The 22,944-nt window shown below is 46.7% G+C and overlaps 1 protein-coding gene across 1 annotated transcript in view; it reads left to right on the plus strand.

Moving 5' to 3' along the window:
- The window catches only part of SNX29 (sorting nexin 29), a 551,607-nt gene that overhangs the window by 50,173 nt on the left and 478,490 nt on the right, over positions 1-22,944 (plus strand). The window contains exons 5-8 of the mRNA XM_079945062.1: positions 11,798-11,978; positions 15,039-15,109; positions 16,289-16,537; positions 18,679-19,054. Coding sequence (XP_079801188.1) covers positions 11,798-11,978; positions 15,039-15,109; positions 16,289-16,537; positions 18,679-19,054 — 877 coding nt within the window. The remainder of the gene's footprint in view (positions 1-11,797; positions 11,979-15,038; positions 15,110-16,288; positions 16,538-18,678; positions 19,055-22,944) is intronic.

Consider the following 22,944-nt stretch of genomic DNA (forward strand, 5'->3'; position numbering starts at 1 on the left):
CTAGCTCCTAGCATAGTGTCTAGAAGTATATGGGTTCTTCAGTAAAAATATGTTCAATAAATACCTTCTGGTTGGAAGGAAGGGCATCATCCAATGTGCATAGTACTATATTTCATGATTCCCGAGGTACCTGAAACCAGGATCACTCCAGAGTACTTCCTTTTCCTGGTTCATAACCTGTGCCTTCTTGCTGTGTCTTCACATGGTGGAAGGAGCCTCTTTTATCAGGGCACTAATCCCGTTCATGAGGGCTCCACCCTCATCACCTAAGGGTCCACCCAAAGGCCCCATCTACTAATACTATCATCTTTGTGGGTTAGAATTTCAAGAGATGAATTTTGAGGGGACACATTCCAATTATAGAAGTGGCATTTCAATGGCATAACCTTGGAGTTTGATGTTCTTGTTAATCACTAAAATATCATCATCAGGTTATGTGTCGGCAGTCTATTACAAGGTGATAGGCATGATTCAGAACATACCAGAGGCACATTTATTATTGAGGTGCCTGTCTTGTAAAATTTAACTGTAACTTTCCTTATCTGTTCAGCAGCCTTTTGGCACCTCTGACCTTGACACTTTGTCTCCCCCTCTCTTCTGTGTTGCCACAACCTCTGGGCATACTTTCTACTTCTTTGCAGATCCTTCCTGGCATATCCCTTCTACACCCTCAAACATTAAATATTATTTATCCTCAGATTCTGTTGTTGACTCCTGTTTCTACACATCCTGTCTGAAATCCTCGGTGAAAATCGCTCTCTGTGTGTCGATTACTCTTAGTTACACCTCCCGCAGATCACTCCTGGTCTTCCTCTTGAGTGTCGCTGTTTGGATGTACCATGGGCTTGTCAAGGTCTGCATGACTGAATTCTCATCCCTATCGCACCCCCACGTTTGCTCCTGTGTTCCTTGCTTAGTGAATGGCTCTGCCCTTCACCCAGGTCCCCTGACCAGCCTCGGGCTTCCTCTCAGCCACCTCCTCCTCCTTCCCCCACAACCGCTCAAACTTCTATTTTTTTCTCCCTCTCTTTTAAAAATGGTCATAAAGTATACATAACATAAAAATGACCATTTTAACCATTTTCAAATGTACACTTCAAAGGGATAAAAGTACATTCACATTGTACAACCGTCATACCATCCATCTCCAGAACCTTTTCATTTTCCCAAATAGAAACCCTGCCCCCATTAAATAATAACGCCCCATTTTCTCCTCCCACTAGCCCCTGACAACCACCACTCTGCTTTATGTCTCTATAAATTTGATTACTTTAGGTACTTCATATAAGTAGAATCATACAATATTTGTCCTCTTGTATTTGGCTTATTTCATTTAGCATAATTTCTTCAAGTTTCATGCATCCTTTTTAAGGTTGGATACTATTCCATTGTATGGATAGACCACCTTTGTTTATCCACTCATCTGTCGATGGACACCTGGGTTGCTTCCACTTATTGGCTATCGTGAAAAGTGCGGCTACGAACATGGGTGTACAAATAACTGTTCGAGTCCCTGCTTTCAATTCTTCTGGTTACATACTCAGAAGTGGAATTGTTGGATCATACAGTAATTCTATGTTTAATTCTTTGAAGAACCACCATATAGTTTCCTGTACTGGGTGCTCCATTTTATTTTATTTTTAATTTTTTTAAAATTTATTTATTTATTTTTGGCTGTGTTGGGTCTTTGTTGCTGTGTGCAGGCTTTCTCTAGTTGTGGTGAGTGGGGGCTACTCTTCGTTGCTGTGCTCAGGCTTCTCATTGCGGTGGCTTCTCTTGTTGCCGAGCATAGGCTCTAGGCACGCGGGGTTCAGTAGTTGTGGCTTGCAGGCTCTAGAGCGCAGGCTCGGTAGTTGTGGCGCCTGGACTTAGTTGCTCCGTGGCATGTGGGATCTTCCCAGACCAGGGCTCGAACCCGTGTCCCCTGCATTGGCAGGCGGATTCTTAACCACTGCACCACTAGGGAAGCCTGGGGTGCTCCATTTTAAATTCCCACCAGCAATGCACAAGGGTTCCAATTTCTCCACATCCTCACCAACACTTGTAATTTTTTGTGTTTTTGATAATAGCTACTCAAATGGGTGTGAAGTGGTGTCTCATCCTGTTTTTTGTTTTGTTTTGTTTTGTTTGCGGTACGCGGGCCTCTCACTGTTGTAGCCTCTCCTGCTGCGGAGCACAGGCTCCGGACGCGCAGGCTCAGCGGCCATGGCTCACGGGCCCAGCCGCTCCGCAGCATGTGGGATCTTCCCGGACCGGGGCACGAACCCGTGTCCCCTGCATCGGCATGCGGACTCTCAACCACTGCGCCACCAGGGAAGCCCTCATCCTGGTTTTGATCTATTGTCTCTTGAAGTTTCAGATTTCTCTCTAAAGTCATTTCATGAGCTCCCTACCAGTTCAGCTGGATGGTGCCCCTCCGATTGGTGATGACCCTCCCCCACCTTGCAATGGTCCTGAGTCCTCTTCTCACCAGACCTCTGTGTGGCACCACCGTTTTCTTGTCTCCCTCTCTCGGTGGTCAGGGACTGGGTCCATCCTTGCTCACATTTGTAGCTCCAGTGTATTGCAAGGAGCCTGCAACTACATTCAGAATAATGACTCGAGGACCCAGATGTCAGGTCATGCTGCTCGTTCTCCTGGGATGCCAAACCCCGCCCCCTTCCGTCTGTACATCCTCACAGTTGAAAGCATGTGGTATTAGTATTAATATAGCCCCAACTGTAAAATTAGAGAAACCTACTTCCTTGATCCTCAGGGGGGATTTTTGAAAGTGGTTGATTGCATTTAACTGAAATTGGAATTTATATTTTGCTTCACTGGGGTACCTTGGGTAACAGTTTCATTTCTGTAGAAAATTGATTGCAGAGGAAGCTGCATGTGCCAGGAGAACCCCAGGCCCATCCTTTTGATCGTGAGGGGAAGTCCACTCCCTCACCCTCCCATCCCTATCATGTTTTCAGTTCCCTCTTTGTGTTTCTCTATTGAATTCGCTAACTTGAAAATCAGCTAGTTCTGGTGAAAGAGAGTTGGGAGGATGTCTGCCAAAGGGGCAGAGAAGATGTCCAGGGTGGCGATAAAAATGTTCAGCAGCTGGTGGGGAAGTGCTGGTCTTAGGGAGGGAGCCAGGGCCAGAGCGCTGTCCCCCACGGGCGAGGTGTTAACCCATGAGTCACTGGATTTGGGCAATGTCCATAGGGTCCTGGGAGGGTTCTTGACTGCTGGAGTGGCTGAGGGCTTGGGCCAGTGGCCATTTATTAAGGGGGATGAAACTGTGCCGGCATATTAGGATTTGTTGTAGCCAGACTGATGCCTCTTGGCCGAAGGGGACCTCTGGCTGTTTCAGAGGTATTTAATCTTTTTTTTTTTTTTTTAAAATGAATGAATTTATTTTTGGCTGCGTTGGTTTTTTTGTTGTTGTTGCTGTGTGTGGGCTTCCTCTAGCTGCGGTGAGCGGAAGCTACTCTTTGTTCGGTGCAAGGATATCTCATTGCGGTGGCTTGTCTTTGTTGCATTGCAGAGGCTCTAGGTGCGCGGGCTTCAGTAGTAGTTGTGGCTCACAGGCTCTAGAGCGCAGGCTTGGTAGTTGTGACGCACGGGCTTAGTTGCTCCGCGGCATGTGGGATCTTCCCGGACCAGGGCTTGAACCCGTGTCCCCTGCATTGGCAGGCGGATTCTTAACCACTGTGCCACCAGGAAAGTCCCAGGTATTTAATCTTGATGTCCTGTAAGTTAAGACTCAGACCTGGCTTCGGCGTTGTCAGTTTTGAGTTATCATCCAGCCTGTTGGTGTCATGGGTACTTTGCTTCGCTTCTGTCAGCATGAAAATGGCTCTTGCGCAGAGGATGGAGTACACGCCTAAAAGGAAACAGGGCACAGGTTTTAGAATGGTGGAGAAAGTTCCCACTTGTTCATAAAGGAGGCACCATAGGCCCTTGTGTCACGTGGGTAAAGGCCAGGTGCGCTCTGTTGAGGTGTTAGAGCTGGGAACTCAGCCTTCAGACGATCACAGGGGCCAGACAGCTGACAGAGATGCGTGAATCGGGCTGGTGAAGGATGCCAGGGAGTAGTGGCACCTGAGAGTCACCTGGCCCCTGCAGAGCAGGCTGCGATGTGTAGTCAGTCTGCAGATTCAGGTGGAAGAGAGGATAAATTTGGATGAGCAGCTAGCAGTCCACCACGGTGGAGCTTTTCCCCTTCTCTGTAGAGTGGTCAGAGACACCTCTTCACGGGGACATTTGAAGAGAGACCTAAGGAAGCGAAGGAATTAGCCATCCTGTTATTGGGGGAAGGAATCCCAGGCGGTTCAACAGGTTCAAAAGCGTGTAGCAGTCAGTCTCTTGTTTGCTCTCAAGTTGACTCCCTGCCCTTGCCCTGCAAACTCTATTTCCCGGGTCCCCTTGCCCATCATTTCAGTGGGAGGTGGTGATACGGTCAGCAGGTGAGAGGAAGAAGGGAGCTGGTATATTTCTCTCAGCCCTGCTTCAGGGGGCGTCTCTAGCCGTGGCTGTGCTTCCTTCCTGGTCCTTGGAGGTCCCCCGTGGCTGCCAGTCAGGCCTTCCTCGTCCCCCCACTTTCCTCCCAGGTGCCTCTGCACAGTCCAGCTGTTGCCTGCAACCCTGGTTACACCGCCTGGAACACCTTTTGTTCCTCTGGCATTAGGGGTGGACTAGCCTTCTGACGTCCGTTATCTCTGGGTGCCCTCATTATCTCCTGTTTGGCTTTCTGGCTCTTCCAAAAGCTCTGTAACAGATGTCCTGTTTGAAATTCCTTCAGTGGCCTAGCTGGTGTGGTTTCTGTTCTCACGGCTGGGTGGGCCCTGAGGTACAGCAGGCTTGGCTGGTTGGAGGAGCAGCCAGGAGACCAGTGAGGCTGTTGCAGGGTGAGTGGCAGGGAGAGTGGGACGAGGTGAAGTGGAGAGGTCGTGGGGAGCCCAGTCACGTCCGGGCAGTAAGTGGTAATGTATTCTCCTTTTCTTGCTTTTTTTTTGTGATCTCCTTTCACCTCTACCAAGGTAATTGGCACTTGTTCTGTAGAGTCAGTAGGGGAGTAGGGGTTTAAATCTACTGAAGTCTTCCAAAGCAATCCAGCATCTCAGATCATGGTGCATTTATTCATTCTTTTTTAAAAAATTTTTTATTGGGGTATAGTTGATTTACAATGCTGCTTTAGTTTCAGGTGTACAGCAAAATGGATCTATATTCATTCTTTAAAAATGTATCATGTTCCGGGACTTCGCTGGTGGTCCAGTGGCTAAGACTCTGCGCTCCCAGTGTGGGGGGCAAAGGTTCGATCCCTAGTTGGGGAGCTACATCCCACATGCCACAACTAAAAGATCCTGCATGCTGCAACTAAACGTCCTGCAAGCGGCAATGAAGATCCTGTGTGCCACAACTAAGACCCAATGCAGCTAAATAAATAAATATTTAAAAAAGGTATCAAGTTCTGAATTGTACACTTTAAAATGGTGAATTTTATATTAAGTGAATTTTACTACAATTAAAAAAAAACTGGAAGTGGCTAAGTTACCTTTAACTGGCAAGTTTTAGTTTTTTTCTGAGTGAAGGGAGTTTAAAAACTAACTGGAAGGAAATTTAATAGCAGAGTTAATTTCAGTTGCAGAGAAATAAAGACAATTCCATCTTTACTCAAAAAAAAAGTATCAATGTAAAATGATACAGCTGCTGTGGAAAATAATTTGATGGTTTATCAAAAAGTTAAACATAGAATTACCAAATGATCCAGCAATTCCACTCCTAGATGCATACCTAAAAAAATCGAAAGCAGGGACTCAGAAACTTGCACACAAATATTCATAGCAGCATTATTCACAAGAGCCAGAAGGTAGAAACAACTCAAATGTCTATCAGCAGATGAATGGATAACAAAGTGTGGTATATACTATATATAATGGAATATTATTCAGCCATAAAGAGAAATGAAGTACTGCTACCTACTATAACATGGATGAACCTTAAAAACATGCTAAGTGAAATTAGCCAGTCACAAAAGGTCACGTGTTGTGTGATTCCACTTATACGTAGAATCTAGAATAGTCACATTTGTAGAGACAGAAAGTATGTGGAACAGAGGTTACCAGGGGGTGTGGGAGGGGAGGATGGGGGGATTAGTGTTTAATGGGTATGAAGTTTCTGTTTGGGATGATGAAAAGTTTCTGGAAACGGATAGTGGTGATAGTTGCACGACCTTGTGAATGTACTTCATGTCGCTGAATTAGACACTGAAAAATGGTTAAAGTGGTAAATTTTATTATGTATGTTTTACTGCAATTGAAGAAAGCGAAAAAAAAAAGTCCCAAGTTTACATACTTCGTACAAGTCTTAATTATATGTTCTTCACGGTTAAAGCACAGCCCCTGTGTTCTAGTTCCAGGAGGCGTCTTGTAGCTGGTTGGGCGATGGCCACGTGACAGAGCCACAGCCCCTCATTGGAAACTCTGCTTTGCCCCTGCGTTTGTTTCTTGTAGTCGGGCTCCTGCAGATTGGGGTGTGACTGGGATCTGGGGGCACCTCTGCTCACCCAGGTCTCAGGCTGGAATATGGAAGCACTTGGTTTTGCCTTTGGTTCCTGGAATGGTTGTTACGATGTATGGCTGACTCTGTTAGCTTCCTGCCTAGAATCCTCTCCCCTTTTCTACTTTGGCTTAACAGAACCTTGATTTTGCTTCCGGCTGTGGGATGTCCTTCTCTAGGTCATGGCTCATGAGTGATTTAGCCAGTCTTGACATGTTCTCCACTCCCTTGTGCTTTTCTGGGGTAACTTATCCTTGCCTGAAAAGAGGGAGTGATAGAGCTGGCTTTATCTTCTTTTTTTTTTTTAATTATTTATTTATTTTTGACTGCACTGCAGCATGCGGGATCTTAGTTCCCCGACCAGGGGTCGAACCTGTGCCCCCTGCAGTGGAAGTGCAGAATCCTAACCGCTGGACAACCATAGAATTCCCAAGAACTGACTTGTATCTTAACCTCTTTCTTCTGCTCCAATTGTGAATGTGAGACCCAGAGTGTAGACAGTCCTCAGAGACAGCGAGGGTAGAGGGTAGAGATTCTGCCCATGACAGAGCCTTTGAACCAGCTGTCTACCTCCAGACTAAGTAATTAAGAAAAGTAAGCCTTTCTTTGTTTACAAGGAGCCTAGCTCCTTGTAGTTGGGTTTTCTGTTTATTGCTGAGCGATGCTTTTGTATGTGTGTTTATTTTTGAGGGATGCCATCACCCCTTGAATGTGTGCATGCATTGCTCAGGGCCTGCCATGTTCTCGGCCCCCAAAATGATTGTCAGATGGTTGAAGAACCTGCCCTAGCTCCCTGCATTAGGCTTCTTCTGGCTGCAGGTGACAGCCAAAGGGCACTTACTGACTGAAGTACCCAAGAAAACTAGGGGTTGAGCTGGGTCCAGTGGAGTAGCATCCCCTACATCTGTCCCTTGGTCTCTCCCAGTTCCGCTTCTGTGTGGGTTGGCATCTTTCCCAGGTGGGCCACTCTACCTGACAGGGGAAATGGACCCAGGAAGCGCCAGATTTACATGACAGTTATAGTTCCTACTTCTAGAACGGCCGGTTGGCAAATTTCCTTAAGGGATCAGATAGTAAGTATTTTGTGGGCCGTAAGTTTCTGTAGCAACGTCCCAGCTCTGCCTTTGTAGCAGGAAAGCAGCCACAGGTGACTTGTAAACAAATGGACGTGACTGTGTTCCAGTAAAACTTTATTTACAGGGCTTCCCTGGTGGCACAGTGGTTAAGAATCTGCCTGGCAATGCAGGGGACACAGGTTCTAGCCCTGGTCCGGGAAGATCCCACGTGCCGCGGAGCAACTAAGCCCGTGTGCCACAACGACTGAGCCTGTGCTCTAGAGCCCGCGAGCCACAACTGCTGAGCCTGTGTGCCACACAGCTGAAGCCCGTGTGCCTAGAGCCCGTGCTCCACAACAAGAGAAGCCACCGCCATGAGAAGCCCCCACTCGCCCCAACTAGAGAAAGGCCGTGCAGCAACGAAGACCCAACACAGCCAAAAATAAATTTAAAAAAACACAAAAACTTTATTTACAAAAAGAGGGGTGGGGTTGCTGAATTTGGCCCTTGGGTCTTTGTTTGCTGACTTCAGTTCTGGAGGGAGACAAGGCTTCTCTTCTAGCATTTCAGGCAGAAGTTGTGGGGAGGGCCCCGTGGTCCAGGGTGAGGCCAGTGAAGCACTCACTTCAGCCACAGAATTTAAGGGAACACCAAAAGCTCAGCGATCAAGATAAATAATATTTTCATGCAATATTTAAAAAAAATCAAAGTTAATACAGAAAATAATCCATCCTGCAAAGGTCACGCAAAAGTCCCACAAAATATCAAACAGGACCGGGATGAGGGGCTGCTGAGTGAGGCACGTTGAGGCGCCCGCCCTGCTGTGGCCAGGTGGTTGACCAGCTTGGGTTACCTGCCCACCCCTGTGGGAGGGAGAGTTTGGTAGTGCTAAAAGCAACTTCACAGGGAACCAAATGGAACACGGTTCCCCTAGGAAAGAGGGGTGCAGCTGCCAGAAGAAAGGGAAAGGGATGCCGTTTGCCTGCCTTGGTTCTAAGCACTTCATATCATGCTTTGTTGTCTCATTTTTTTTTCCCTCTTAGCAAACCTCAAAGGCAGGTAGTTCTCCCCATTTTACAGATGAGGAAAATGAAGGACAAACTATGTTGCCGAAGGTCACGCAATGCCTGAAGTAGAATTCGCGCCAGGGATTTTGCCCTCAAAGTATGCATTCTTGAATTCTTGGCATCGATTAAAGTTGAGGCCTGTTAGAAGCTTTGCCAAAGGCCCCGTGCTTTCATCATCCTCTGTCAGCAGGTGCCCCTAGGTAGCTCTCCTCAGTGCCCCTTTCTTGGCTCTTGTTCTTGTCGGCAGATGGCTTTAAGGAGTTGGGGGAACCAGAAGCCCTCACCCACTTTTGGAATCAGCCTCCTGTGTAAAGCAACAAGAGATAAGTGTATATTCCCAAAGTAAATTATGGACACTGCAAGTGTTAAGTGGCAGGTGAGCTGTGCTTTAAATAGACCACAGTAATTCTGGCAGTGGAAGCGGAGCCCTGCTGGGATAATAATGATCGTCAGCACATCACCCAGGCAGGCTTTAGAAGGATTCTGTATCGGTAAGCAGTTTGCGAAATTGAAAGGTGAAAACACACTTTGAGGTGTGTCATATGTACTCAGGTCAGAGGGAAGTGACTGCAGTTTTAAGGAAAGACAATGCAGGTGAGAGTCACTTGATTGGAATCGTGACGGATGTACTGGTGGTTGTCTGGTGGGTTACAAAACAAGTTTTTGGCTGGTCAGCTGGCCGGCCCAGAGTGGTACTCTTACCAAATTCCAAGAGAGGCTTCCAGTAGAAAGAAGGCTGTTTGCACTTGTGCGGTTTGGGCTGATCTAATGGGTTTCGGAAGGGGATTAGTTTGGCTTTTAAGGATTGAGACAGAAGGTATTCTGAGTAAACTGCCCTGCTGGTGGTTTTACCAGTCGTTCCTGAGATGTTTATTCTAAATGATTTCAGAGGTTGACTTGATACACAGATGCACACACACTCATAAGTACATACACATTTACATGCTGTTAACAGAAAAAGGAAAAGAGGAAACAACATGAATGCTCTTGGATAAAAAGATAATTATTTAGCAAACAGTGGTTCGTCATCATGGGCTGGACGTCATGCTCCGTGTTCTACCCCCCTTTTCTCCAGTTACCCCAGTAACCCTAGGTGATTCTGCACTTTGGGGCTTACTTTAAGGGAGAGGAGTCTGAAGCTTAGCATGGTTGAGGGGACCTGCCCAGGGTCCTTCCGCTGAAGACCTCCTCGCCTGTTGTCCTGCCTGCTAGACTGGAAGCTTGTTAGGAACGAGTCCTTCTTGTCTACCTGGCGGCCCATAGCCTCGCCCAGCTTGTGGCTACTGGGAAGAATACAGCCTGTGCTACTTGAGCCGAACTGCAATCTTAGAGTGAGCTTATTAACTTGCTGTCCCGCTTATGGAGATGTGTGTATTCACATCCTTCTGGAAGGAAGGTTCAAAGCTCTTGTCACCTTCTCAGAGGGGTCCGAGCCTGTTTAGCTCCTGGATTAGAATCCCCATCTGGCAGCAGAGACTCAGCAGTTTCCCCCTCGGGATATCGAGCAGTTGTGAACATGATCCTTTTCAAGGAGGCAGAGCGCCCCTCACTTTGCAAGGCAGTGTGATGAAGTGGTTTTCAGGGAGACAGCTCTGAGGTCCCTTTCTGCTGTACCACTTATAACCGTGTGTCACTGGGCCAGTTACTTCACTTGTCTGGGCCTCAGCCTTGTCTTTGACATGGAGATGGCCTTGGTGGTTGTGAGGACTGAGGTCGGATGGAAAGTGTTGGGTGCAATGGCTGGCACGTAGTTAATGCTCAATAAGTAGTAGCCGCCATCGCTGTTGTTGCCGTTATTATTGGCAGCATTGAAAAGTGTTGATGACTGTCCTTAAGTAAAGAAGGTTGGTTACAAAATTAGGTATACACTAGAATTACACCTGTGAAAAACATCTGTGCGCATGTAGACAAGAAAAGCAGGATGTGAGGCGACACGATGACTATTTTATGGATAAAAACAAACTTCTTAGCTTTCCTTAAAGCCTTAAATCTGCTCAGACCTATGGAAATCTCCCCTAAGGAACTAGAAACAAGGACAGTGAGTTATGTACAGGGATGTCCAAAGCATTATACAGGGAAAATTGGCATTATATTATGTTCCCAACAGTCCTGAAATAAATTGTGTTTAACTGGGGAGCTATCAAAAATCACGTTCTCAGAGATCTTTACATGTTACAGGAAAATGTTCATGATCTAGACAAGAAAAGAAACAAGTCAGGATACAAAGCTGCGTGTGTGTGTATTTATATATACACACGTACATACATATACGACACACAATGTGATGGTGTAGTAATTTCTTACGGCTGCTCTAACAAATTACCACAAAGTTTGTGGCTTAAAACAGCACAAACTAATTCTCTTATAGAGGGTAGAAGTCCAAAGTCAGTTTCACTGGGCTAAAGTCAAGGTGATGGCAGGGCTGGTTCCTTCTGGAGGCTCCAGGGCAGGGTCCGTTCCTTGCCTCTTCCGGCTTCTGGTGGCTTCTGGCATTCCTTGGCTGTGGCCACATCACTCCAGGCTGTGCTTCCCTGGTCATGGCACTGCCTTCTCTTCTGCATCAGCTTTCCTTCCCCCTTACTCTTTTAAAGACACTTGTGATTATGGCAGGCCCCCAGAGACTACCCAGGATAATCTCCCCGTTTCAAGATCCTTACAGGGGTCATTCTGCTGTAAGGACACACCTGCACACCTGTAATGACATGACCTGTCACATCTGCAAAGTCTCTTTTGCCATAAAAGGTAACATGCACAGGTTCCAGGGACTAGGGTATGGCTATCTTTGGGGGTCATAATTCAGCTCTCACAGATGTCAATTTTGTATAAAAAAGCAAAGTGCAGGCAAAAAGACTGACTTGAAAATGTTAATGTTGGTCGTCACCTCTGGATGGCGGATGGGGGGTTCATTTTTATTTTCAATATACTCTCGGGTATCTTCCTTTTTGGTGCTAAGAAGTAACTCTTTTACAACCCTCAAAACTGCCCATGGACATATATACAATTCTTTTTTTTTTTTCTTAATGTTCTTCTCCATTGTGGTAAATCAACTATACTTCAATAAAAAAAAACAAAACCAAAAACTGCCCAAGGGTGTTCCTCTTCAAACGATGCACGTCCCACAGCGCGGTCCCACTGTCTCCACAGAGCCCGTGTTCTGGTTCTATGTGAAGGAGGTCCTCAGCAAGCATGAGCTGCAGCGCTTCTACGCCTTGCGCCACATCGCCTCGGACGTGGGCCGCGGCCGCGCCTGGCTACGCTGCGCCCTCAACGAACACTCCCTGGAGCGCTACCTACACATGCTCCTGGCCGACCACAGCAGGCTCAGGTACCCCAGAGGGGCTTGGGGAGGGGCTGCGCCGAGGGGTGACCATCGTAGTATCTGCCCGCCTGCATCTGGGGCAGCTGGGTTCCCCTATTCCAGCCCCAGCTTGTCCAGCTGTGCTGTGGGGACAGTCGACCAGAGACTAAATGAGGATGCCTGTAAAGGGCTCCCTCCGCATGACAGCCGCATGCAGCAAGCACTCAATAGATGCTTGTTATTATTAAGGCCTGGGGTGTGGAGAGAGCTGTTGTCTTAGGACACAGCCTGCGCCCCACTTGCTGGAATTTTAATCTGGGTTTCTTTTGGATTCAGAATTTCTTTCTCTTTAGATATTGGGTGTTCAGTGCCCAGTTTCATGGTGTGTCTCACCTTGCGTGCTGCGTACTGTACAGCTCCTTTTGGTTTTTTTGAGGTTAATCAACCCTAAACTGATGGAAAGAAATAAGGAAGTTTTAAGTTGGGGAGACAAGTCATTTGTTATTATAAAACAACATCTCGTTTTATTTTGTTTTCTTTTTTCTTGATCATAAAGTTCACTCTGTCAGTTAGTATAGGCCAGGTTATGCTATCATAACAAGCATCGTATAAAACTCATTAGCTTGAGACAGCCGAGTTCATTTCTTCCCCCTGCTGCATGTCTGTCATGGGTGGGAGGTCTCATCTCAGGGACCCAGGCTGACAGAGGCTCCGTCTCTACATATGCTTTCTTGATTGCCAAGGCAGGACAAGGGGCTGTGGCTGAGCGAAGCTCTGGGGCTCTTAAAGCCTCTGCCCGCTGTGATGCTCACTCCCGCTCATATTTCACTGGCCGGCAAGTTACATGGCCACAGGCAAGCTCAGCAGGGTGGGTGAGGTATGGTTATCCCACAGCCATGGGGAGACGGCATTGAATGTGCATCAGCGACAGTACAGTCAGCCATATTCCCTTCAGAAACATTTGACGATGCTGTAGAACCCTCTGGGACAAAACTTAAATCACTCATAAATTGCACAGACATAACTCTGCTAACATGTTGGTATTTTTTCTGTCATTTTGCTTGTATGCTGGTGTTTGTGACCTTTTTCTCCTCTCCCTGTCTTCCTCTCCCTGTCCCTTTCTCTCTCTCTCTCTCGCTGTTATTTTCCCTCTGAGAAGGGTGGACTAGACATGTTGTTTTGTGTCACCTGATGATGCAAAGGGACAGTGGTCAATTCTGCCCTGGACCCTTGAATAACTTCCACATCAGCCCAGATCCTCAACATTGAAGTGTCAGCTAATTCATTAAGCTGGCGTTTCCTCAGTGCCGTGATGCATTTCCGTGATTTCATATCTTGCTGTGCGTTCCCTGGCTCAAGTCTCCTCTTCTGTTTCTCCTGTTGCTTGTGGTCACCTCTCTACCAGTAGTTTGTTAGGTGTTCTGGGATTGTGCACTAAGGCTGTTAAAGATACCCTTGAAGTTCTCCTATTGATGTTGCTTGTGGTACCTGGTCCGGTTGTGTGTTCAGACCCTGTGGATATGAAATGGTAGGGATGGGGGCCAGAACAACTGGCATCAGCTGTACCTGTGTGCTGCTTAGGGTCTGAGTTGGGAGGCTGCGAATGTCTGTGTGTACATCTGAGCATTAACCAGCTTTCATTAAGGAAAACATACTCATGTTTCTTATAATAGTTTTGTGTGTGTGTGTGTGTGTGTGTGTGTGTGTGAAGCTCTTTCCAGCAGATCATTTACAAGTGCAGTCTGCCCTCTCTATCCCCAGGTTCTGCATCTGTGGTCTCAGCCATCCGTAGATTGAGTATCATGTTTAAGATCTGTGGTTGGTGGAATCCGTGGACGCAGAATCTGCAGATTTGGAGAGCCAATTGTACTACACTATTTTATATAAGCATCTGCAAATCTTGGTATCCGAAGCGGGTCCTGGAACCATTCCCCCATGGATACCAAGGGACAGCTGTAGCTCAGAGTTGTGCTCTCATTGTCAAGGTTGAATGTAAGAGTGAGCAGTTGAAGTGAATCAGCTGTTAAGAATCAAAGTTGAACTTACCTGAATCACTAGCCACTCTAACTTGATGTGGGAAAACCAGATTCATTTACATGCATGAAAACTGGCTCCAATTTGCAAAGAATCACGAATTTGGGACTCAGAGGTCTAGTTGCAGTGCCACCTTGAACATGCAGTCTGTGCTTCCGTTGACATTTTTGCCAGGTTGAGTATGTTGAAAATGATGTGTTTCTTTTCTCTTTCTGTTAGTTGTATTCAGTCGCTTCAGCAGTTATGTATCCAGTCTCTTGCTGAACTCCAGGTCACCCGTCACTGACTGTGCTTCAGTGAAATTGGGTTTTGACTCCGTTAGTTTAGGGTTCTCTGACCTGGCGGGGAAGTCTGAGGGGTGAGGGTATTTGCTTGTTATTGCTTAACGGGGGATCAGATAAAGAGCTGGGGAATAAGGCTGGGAGACCTGCTTTGGAGCCCTGGCTGTACCATTTATTGCTGAATGACCTTGAACAATGGACTGACCTGTAGGCCTTTCTGTCCCCCTCCTCCCCCACTGCTGTTTAGATCTGTGGGCCTTTTTAGCCTCCCAGCCCTTTCCAGGGGTAACTTGGGCTTTTGGGCTGCAGCCCAAGCTGGTGTTATATACAAATGCCCTGGTTGATGGAGCCATGGAACTATAATTTCTTACTGAAATTGTCTCTTCTTGTATTAACCCAATCAGGGGGGCCTTGTGGGCCGGCTTGGATTTCCTGTCTGTCTCTTAGAGACATAGCTTGAGTGGAAGTCACCCCTCTGTCTGTCTCCTTCTCCTTTTCTGCTTCAGAAATACCACGTGTACATCTCATGCCTATCTCAGTACTTTCAAGCTCAGGGGACTCTGAAGATCTCAGGGGACCAGTGAGGAAGTTGTAGGATATGTGCGCTCAATCCTTTGTTTATAACCAGACGCCTCAGCCCAGCAGAGACCTCGTATATCCACTCTGGGACACCCAGGCGTGGATTTTCCAGGGAACCATGTGTAGGAATTGTTTGGCTGACAGATGCTGAGAACCACTGTTCAGAGTTTTTCCCCTGTTTTCCAATTTGCAGCACTTTTTATGAAGACTGGGCTTTTGTGATGGATGAAGAAAGGTCTAGCATGCTTCCTACCATGGCAGCTGGTAAGCCTGGCCAGGGCCAAGGGCGGGGGCTCCTGTGAAGCTTGGTGAGCAGAAGAGGCTGCCTGGGAGTGAATTTATAACTCCAAGGGATGCTCTGGTTTTCCCTCTCCTCACCGAATTAATAATGAGTCACTTGCCGCTGTCCTTCCTTTAGTGGTGATGAGCAATTGAGTCCATTTATCTAGAATTTGGTGCCCTGGCTGGGAAAGCATGGGGTTGAGGGTGTTTGGCCGTGGCTTTGCAAGTGTAATATAAAGATCCAGGGAACTGGGGGAGGAGACCTGCCTTTGAAGCCTAGCTCTGCCCCTGTCTGGCAGGTGGCCTGGGGCAGATCCTGTGAGCTTTTTTACCTTTACTTTTCTCTTCTGTGACGTGGGAATCCTGATAGCGCGGCAGTCACCTGTATAGGGCTGTGAGAGAATGCGATGTGAGAAAGAGTCAAGTACATGATTTGTTACCATGAAAGCCCTGCATTGATGCTAGTTGATGAATTGTTAAATTGTTAAACATTTGACTGTCACTCAAAGGGTAAAGTGGGTAACTTGTTTCTTTCTTCCACATCCTTTGTTGCCTCCTTTTTCTCTCTTCCCTCAAAGTTTGCACTGAGTCCCACCTACTGAGAGTTATGTTAGGCTTGTCCATTGATGAGGAAAAGTCAGGTGACCATGATGTCCTGTGTGGGCCATAGGAGACCAGGGCAAGTTTTTGCCTAAAGTGATAATGGTAATGATACTGGTACACATTTTTTGATTGCTTACTGAGCTGTTTTCGATGGGTGATGGTCTTTAATACTCTGTAAGGGATGCTGCTGTCCCCCTATTATAGATAAGGAAACTGAAGCTCAGAGGTCATGAATGGCTTGACCCAAGGTCTCAGAGCATGTAAGTGGCAGTGCTGGGATTCAACCCAGGCAGTCCGACCTCAGAACTTACTCCTTAACCTCCCCACGGTTGACTTCTTATTTGCATTTGTCTTCCTGACGGATAGGGAGAGAATTTGGAAAGACTCAACTCCAGTGATAGTGGGTATCTCCTGACCTCAGTTTTGTGGGTGGTTTTTATTGCCATTTGAGACGAGTGTGTACCCTCTTGTGTACTATAACGTCTGCAGCTTGTTTATTGTGTTGGAGTGTGACTGTTGAACAGCAGACACACCAGGCTTTTCCCTTTTTGGGGGCAGGTCTGAACTCCATACTCTTCGCGATTAACATCGACAACAAGGATTTAAACGGGCAGAGTAAGTTTGCTCCCACCGTCTCGGACCTCTTGAAGGAATCCACGCAGAATGTGACCTCCCTGCTGAAGGAATCCACGCAAGGAGTGAGCAGCCTTTTCAGGGAGATCACGGCATCCTCGGCTGTCTCCATCCTCATCAGGCCTGAGCAGGAGACTGATCACCTGCCCGTCGTGTCCAAGCACATCAGTGCCGGTGAGCGAGAACGAGGGGAGGACAGAGGGTCGGGTGAGGATGACAGATTGTGTCATCTGAAAGCGCCAAGGGGAGTGAAATCTGATGCACTCATATTTTCAGTTCATGTTTGTGTTTATCTTTTTAATTTTTTTTTGGCTGCACTGTGTGGCATGCAGGGTCTTAGTTCCCTAGCCAGGGATTGAACCTGTGCCCCCTGCAGTGAAAGCACGGAGTCCTAACCACTGGACTGCCAGGGAAGTCCCCATGTGTTTATCTTTCTTACCCTTATTCACTTGGAAAGGGATCTGAGAGCCTTCCTGAGATGTGAAGATGATAGGGTAACCAAGCCAGCAGCTCAGTCAGAGCAAACTGAAAGGGAGGGTGTGATGGTCACGTGAAGCCAGGGGAAGTTGATCTTCACTCCTTTATCCATTCATTTCTTTAATTATCCTTCTGATAAGTGGGGTGAAAGCCCAGCTCAGGGTGCTGTGGAGAATGTATACCGTTGCGGGGATGACATTTAAGTGGAGGCCGGGGGAAGGAGGGAGTTGGTCAGCTTTGACTCTAGGCTGTGAGGAGGCAAAGAAAGTTGATTCAGTTCTGATCAATTTTGTGAGAAGTTTACAATACCCCTTGAACTTTCTGGGACATCCAGAATATTGTAACAGCAAAATTGGAAATTTTGGGTATAAGAGCTTAATCCTGGTATTCTCAAATCCCTTAAACAAAGCAGTAATCATGGTCATCCCTTTGGAATTATTAATGATGGTGAAGACTCAGAATCCCATGGAGTCTTTGGTACACACTGGCTTTATCTGTCTTGCCCTCTCTTTCTCGAGCAGAGACCCCACGCAAATGACATAGAAACAGGACTGTTGATAACTTTGTGTACCAGAGATGCTGGAATTTGCATACCCAGAGGAGTATCTTGGGACTTCCCTGGCAGTCCAGTAGTTAAGACTCCGTGCTTCCACTGCAGGGGGTGCGGGTTTGATCCCTGGTCAGGGAACTAGGATCCAGCATGCCATGCAGCATGGACAAAACAAACAAACAAACAAGCAAACAAAAACTGGCCAAAGGAGTATCTTTTCTGTCCATTTTGGGAACCTGCTTCTGACACTGTCTCAGAGTTGGGACACACTGGTGAAGCGTCACCATGTCACACCTTGGTTTAGATGGATTTGACTTTATGGAATCGGCTCCAAAGTGCCTCACACCCAAGGTGGATGATTAAGATGGGTGAACAAACCAGCTCGTCTAAGTGCTGGTCACCAAGGCAGTCTTGACTTCTGTTTCAGTTAGCTTTTGCTGTGTAACAAACGCTCCAAAATGTAGTGGCTTAAAACAAACAACCACAACTTATTATTTTTTTATGATTCTGTGGGTTGGCAGGATGGTTCTTCTGGTGGTTTCACCTGGGCTCCCTCATTCAGCTGGTGACTGAGCTGGAAGATTCAAGATGGCCCCACTCATGCACCTGGAGTTGGTGCTGACTCTTGGCTGGGGCATCTCAGTTTTCCCCCACATGGTCTCCCATCCTCCAGTAAGCTAGACCGGCTTCATGGTCATTTCAGGGCAGCATTCCATGAGGGTAATGCCTAGGCTCTAGAACTCACACGCTGTTATTTCTGCCACATTCTGTTCTTAAAAGCAGAGCCCTAAGTCAGCCTGGATTCCAGAGGGTGGAGAAATAGATAGCACCCTTGATGGGGGACAGCAAAGCCCCACTGTAAAGGGGCATCGTGCTGGGCTGGGAGGAATTGTGGCTGTTAAACTGTCGACTACAATCCCTAAACTGATTTTCTTGGTCTCATCTCCCAGCCATGAGAGTATCTTCCAAAGATACTTCCATTTGCTACAATACAATTCATTTCAATAATGATTCACCCTTTTAATCAAAGTGCTTGGAAGGATTGCTTAGAAGGAATGATTGTAATATATGCTCTAGGGCGTATATGTTCACATCAGAGGTAGAGGCTCACATCCATTTTGCTTGGTCTCCCGTAGACAAATTTTTTTTCCAAGGGTTAAAAGAAATCTGAGTTTATCTCAGATCTAGTTTTTAGTAGAACAGTAGAGATTTTCCACAGTCTAGAGGCAGGATGGCTCCATCATCGCTTTATCTTGCCTGCTTTTTCTTATCTCATATCTTTTGCCAGATGCCAAGTGTAAAAGGGAGAGGAAGAAGAAAAAGAAGGTGACTAACATCATCTCGTTTGATGACGAGGAAGACGAGCAGAGCTCCGGGGATGTTTTTAAGAAGATCCCTGGGGCGGGGGAAAGCTCGGAGGAGAACTCCGACCGCTCCTCGGTCAATATCATGACGGCCTTTGAAAGCCCCTTTGGGCCAAATTCCAACGGAAGTCAGAGCAGCAACTCATGGAAAATCGATTCTCTGTCTTTGAACGGGGAGTTTGGGTACCAGAAGCTCGATGTGAAAAGCATCGATGATGAAGACGTGGACGAGAATGAGGACGACGTGTACGGGAGCACACCTGGAAAGAAGTGCCCGGGCCGCTCGGAGTCGCCGGAGAAGTAAGTTCTGCGTGAGCTTCTGAGGAAGGGTGGCTGGCTCCTTCTATAGTATTGGGTGAAATTAGACTGCAAGTTTTCTGTTTGTGTGGCGCATCATTCGTTTTTCAGATCTCGATTTCAGAAGAAGGAGCATGAGTTTGCTCCACTCCTGAGAACTAAGGAGAAGGGAGCATATATACTATTTGAAGGTACCTACTGCAAAGTTGGTGTCAAGATGTAGGCCTTGAAATTCTTGCTTTATGTCTGTGTCTTTCATTTTTGTTGCTTGGATTTTGCTTGCATCCCTTACTTGCCACTAGCCCAGGAAGCTCAGGAGAGAGGCAGGGTATTCTAGAGAATAGTCTCCAGCTGGTAATTTCTGTGTTTATTTGCAGGGGTGTGAACGGCAGTAACTGGCCTGCACTCGCTGCCTTAACACTGGAGCTGTGGTGCATTTGTACCTGCAGGAGGGGCTTGGTGCAAGTGAAGGCGTAAAACAGAAAAGCATAGTTAGGAGCTTGGATCTTAGAATCAAGGCAACCTGGGTTCTCATTTACTAGCTGCGTGGCTTAGGTTAGACTAGGTTGGACGAGTTTCTTCACCTCCCAGAGCTTCAGGCCTCACGTGAGACCTAGAGAAAAACAGCATCTGCTTTGTAGGGTTGTTGTCCAGTTAATGGGACCCTGCGTGTTGGGCCTTGGGCACGGGTGCTGGCACTTTAAGAAAGAATGCAGGCAGCTGTGGCCGCTGTTATACTGTAACTCGTAATAATTCCTGTGCTTGGTCTTACTCTTAATGTCGAATAACCTAGGAACCTCTTCACCTGAGCTCTGTAGTGTGCAGTGCAACCCTAGTCACGGCTGGCTTCAAAACCAGCCCGTGAAAGTGTAAAATGAAGACCCCGAGACCCCCTGGTGCAGCGGAGGGGCACAGCGTGCCTCTAGCCCGAAGCTTTGCGTGTCCATGTGTTGAACTGGAGTTTTTTTTCTTTCTCATGAGACTTTCCCTGTTTTTGTCTTTGATTTTTACTCTCATCCTCATTCACATGCATATCCATGTTAGTAGCATTACCTTGTCGATCATCTGGGACAGGCCAGATGAGGCAAACTGCAGATTCACGGTATCCCAATACTTAGAGCTGCCCCGGGGGGTTTGTGGTGCCAACCCCCCCTGATGGATGAAAGGCGAGTTTCTTTAGTTAAGATTTGTCAAACCAGTGGGAAGAACTGGAATTAAGGTTAGGCTGTGTTCCAAAGCTTATAGTACTGTCAGGTATTTTCCATGTTTCTACACAGCCATGAATCTCGATTGGTTGATACTCTGTCAGATCAATGTCATGATTTGCTAGCGGTTCCCCTGTTGTTGAGTATTTAGGTTGTTGGCATTGTTTTTGTTTTTTGTTACCAGCCATTCTGACATGAACATTTTCGTGCACAAGGCTTTTTTCTCCTACTAAAGTATGTTAGGGTAGCTTCCCTCCAGCATTGTTCTTGCGTACTGTGTACGAATGATTTTGTACCTGCGTCCAGTCTTGTGACCTGCTATATTAGGGTTCTCCAGAAAAACAGAACCAATAGTGTGTGTGTGTGTGTGTGTGTGTGTGTGTGCATGTGTTTCTCGTATGTATGTATGTATGCATTTATCTAGAGAGATTTATCTTAAGGAATTGGCTCATGTGATTGTGGAACTTGACAAGTCCAAAATCTGCAAGGTAGGCTGGCAGGCTGGAGACCCAGGGAAGAATTGCAATTTGAGTCTGAAGACAGTGTGCTGGCAGAATTTCTTCTTCCTTGGGGGAACCTCAGTCTTTTTCTGTGAAGGCCTTCAACTGATTGGATGAGGCCCACCCAAATTATGGAGGGTGATCTGCGTTATTCGAAGTCTCCTGTCTTAAATTTTAATCTCATCAAGACAAATACCTGCACAGAAACATCAAGAATAATGTTTGATCAAATGTCTGGGTACCACGGCCTAGCCAAGTTGACACATAAAGTTAACCATCACACTTGCCTACAGTTCTTCCTCTGGGCCTTTTAGGAAATGCCATTTGCATTCTCTGTCTCTGTAGATGAGTGCACCTCTGAGTTGATTCACTCCACGAATCAGTGTTTTGGCCTCAAACACAGTCATTTCTCTTCCTACTGGACTGGTGACATTGAGGGGAGGCTGGAGCTGGGAGGCCAGCTTGCGAGCCAGGATAGCTGCCAGCATTGTGATGTGTGAAACACAAAACAGTGCAGGGTGACCTTTACAGGGCCTGCGCCCGTTGAGGCCATTGGGCCCCCTATGGGTTATGGACAGCCACTCCCTGGCGTAACGAGGGGATCTTGAGTCAGCATTCTGCAGAACCTCTTGGGGAAGGAGAGAGAAATGATGAGATGGCCTGCTGAGTAATACCTTCGTTTTGCTTCTAAGCTAATATTCACGTGAAAGGTCTAGGATCCTGGAGGGGCCAGAACTTTAAAAGTTTAATAGCACAGCCAGGTTTGTGGGAGGAAAGGGGCCAGGCTGGGAGAAGCACATGGTGGGTTGCAGTGGCCTTTGGCAAAGTCGAATGCTCTGATGGTCTTTTAGATGCTCTGTTGGCCAAAGGTTTACACCTCTACTTGCTGGCAGTTAAACCCCTTCTTTGATGACTGAGGAGAAATGTCCGAGGACTGAGGAAAAATCTTGTCCCTCCTACCTCAGTATTTTATTTTTTTTAACATTGCTTTACAATGGTGTGTTAGTTTCTGCTTTGTAACTAAGTGAATCAGCCATACATATACATATATCTCCATATCTCCTCCCTCTTGCATCTCCCTCCCACCCTCCCTATCCCACCCCTCTAGGTGGTCACAAAGCACCGAGCTGATCTCCCTGTGCTATGCATCTGCTTCCCACTAGCCATCTATTTTACATTTGGTAGTGTATATATGTCCATGCCACTCTCTCACTTCATCCCAGGTTACCCTTCCCCCTCCCCGTGTCCTCAAGTCCATTCTCTACGTCTGTGTCTTTATTCCTGTCCAGCCCCTAGGTTCTTCAGAACCATTATTTTTTGACTCCATATATATGTATTAGCATACAGTATTTATTTTTCCCTTTCTGACTTACTTCACTCTGTATGACAGACTCTAGGTCCATCCACCTCACTATAAATAACTCAAGTTCGTTTCTTTTTATGGCTGAGTAATATTCCATTGTATATATCTGCCACATCTTCTTTATCCATTCATCTGTTGATGGACACTTAGGTTGCTTCCGTGTCCTGGCTGTTGTAAATAGAGCTGCAGTGAACATTGTGGTACATGACTCTTGTTGAATTATGGTTTTCTCAGGGTATATGCCCAGTAGTGGGATTGCTGGTCATATGGTAGTTCTGTTTTTAGTTTTTTAACTACCTCAGTATTTATAAGTGTTGGCCTTGCTTTTGTTTTTTTCTTAAAGTATTTATTTATTTATTTATTGGCCGCACCAGGTGGCATGCGGGTTCTTAGTTCCCCAACCAGGGATCGAACACGCGCCCCCTGCAGTGGAAGCACAGAGTCTTAACCATTGGACCGCCAGGGAAGTCCCTGTTTTTTCTTAAAAGAGGATATAATATCTTTATTATAGAAAGGGGTTTTCCTGTCACTTTATGTGTGCTCCATGACACCAACAGGAAAGTGGGGTGAAAATATAGTTCAACAAGAATTACAAACATGAAAAACTTTGCACTTCACCAGCAATTAAGCAAACACAAAGTGAAACCAAACACTCTGTTTTGCCCATCATCTTCGTCAAGATTTAAAAAGAGAAGTGGGTGGGCTTCCCTGGTGGTGCAGTGGTTGAGAGTCTGCCTGCCAATGCAGGGGACACGGGTCTGTGCCCCAGTGCGGGAAGATCCCACATGCCGCAGAACGGCTAGGCCCGTGACCCATGGCCGCTGA

Source organism: Stenella coeruleoalba (genome assembly GCF_951394435.1).
Source record: "Stenella coeruleoalba genome assembly, chromosome: 15".
Taxonomy (NCBI): Eukaryota; Metazoa; Chordata; class Mammalia; order Artiodactyla; family Delphinidae; genus Stenella; species Stenella coeruleoalba.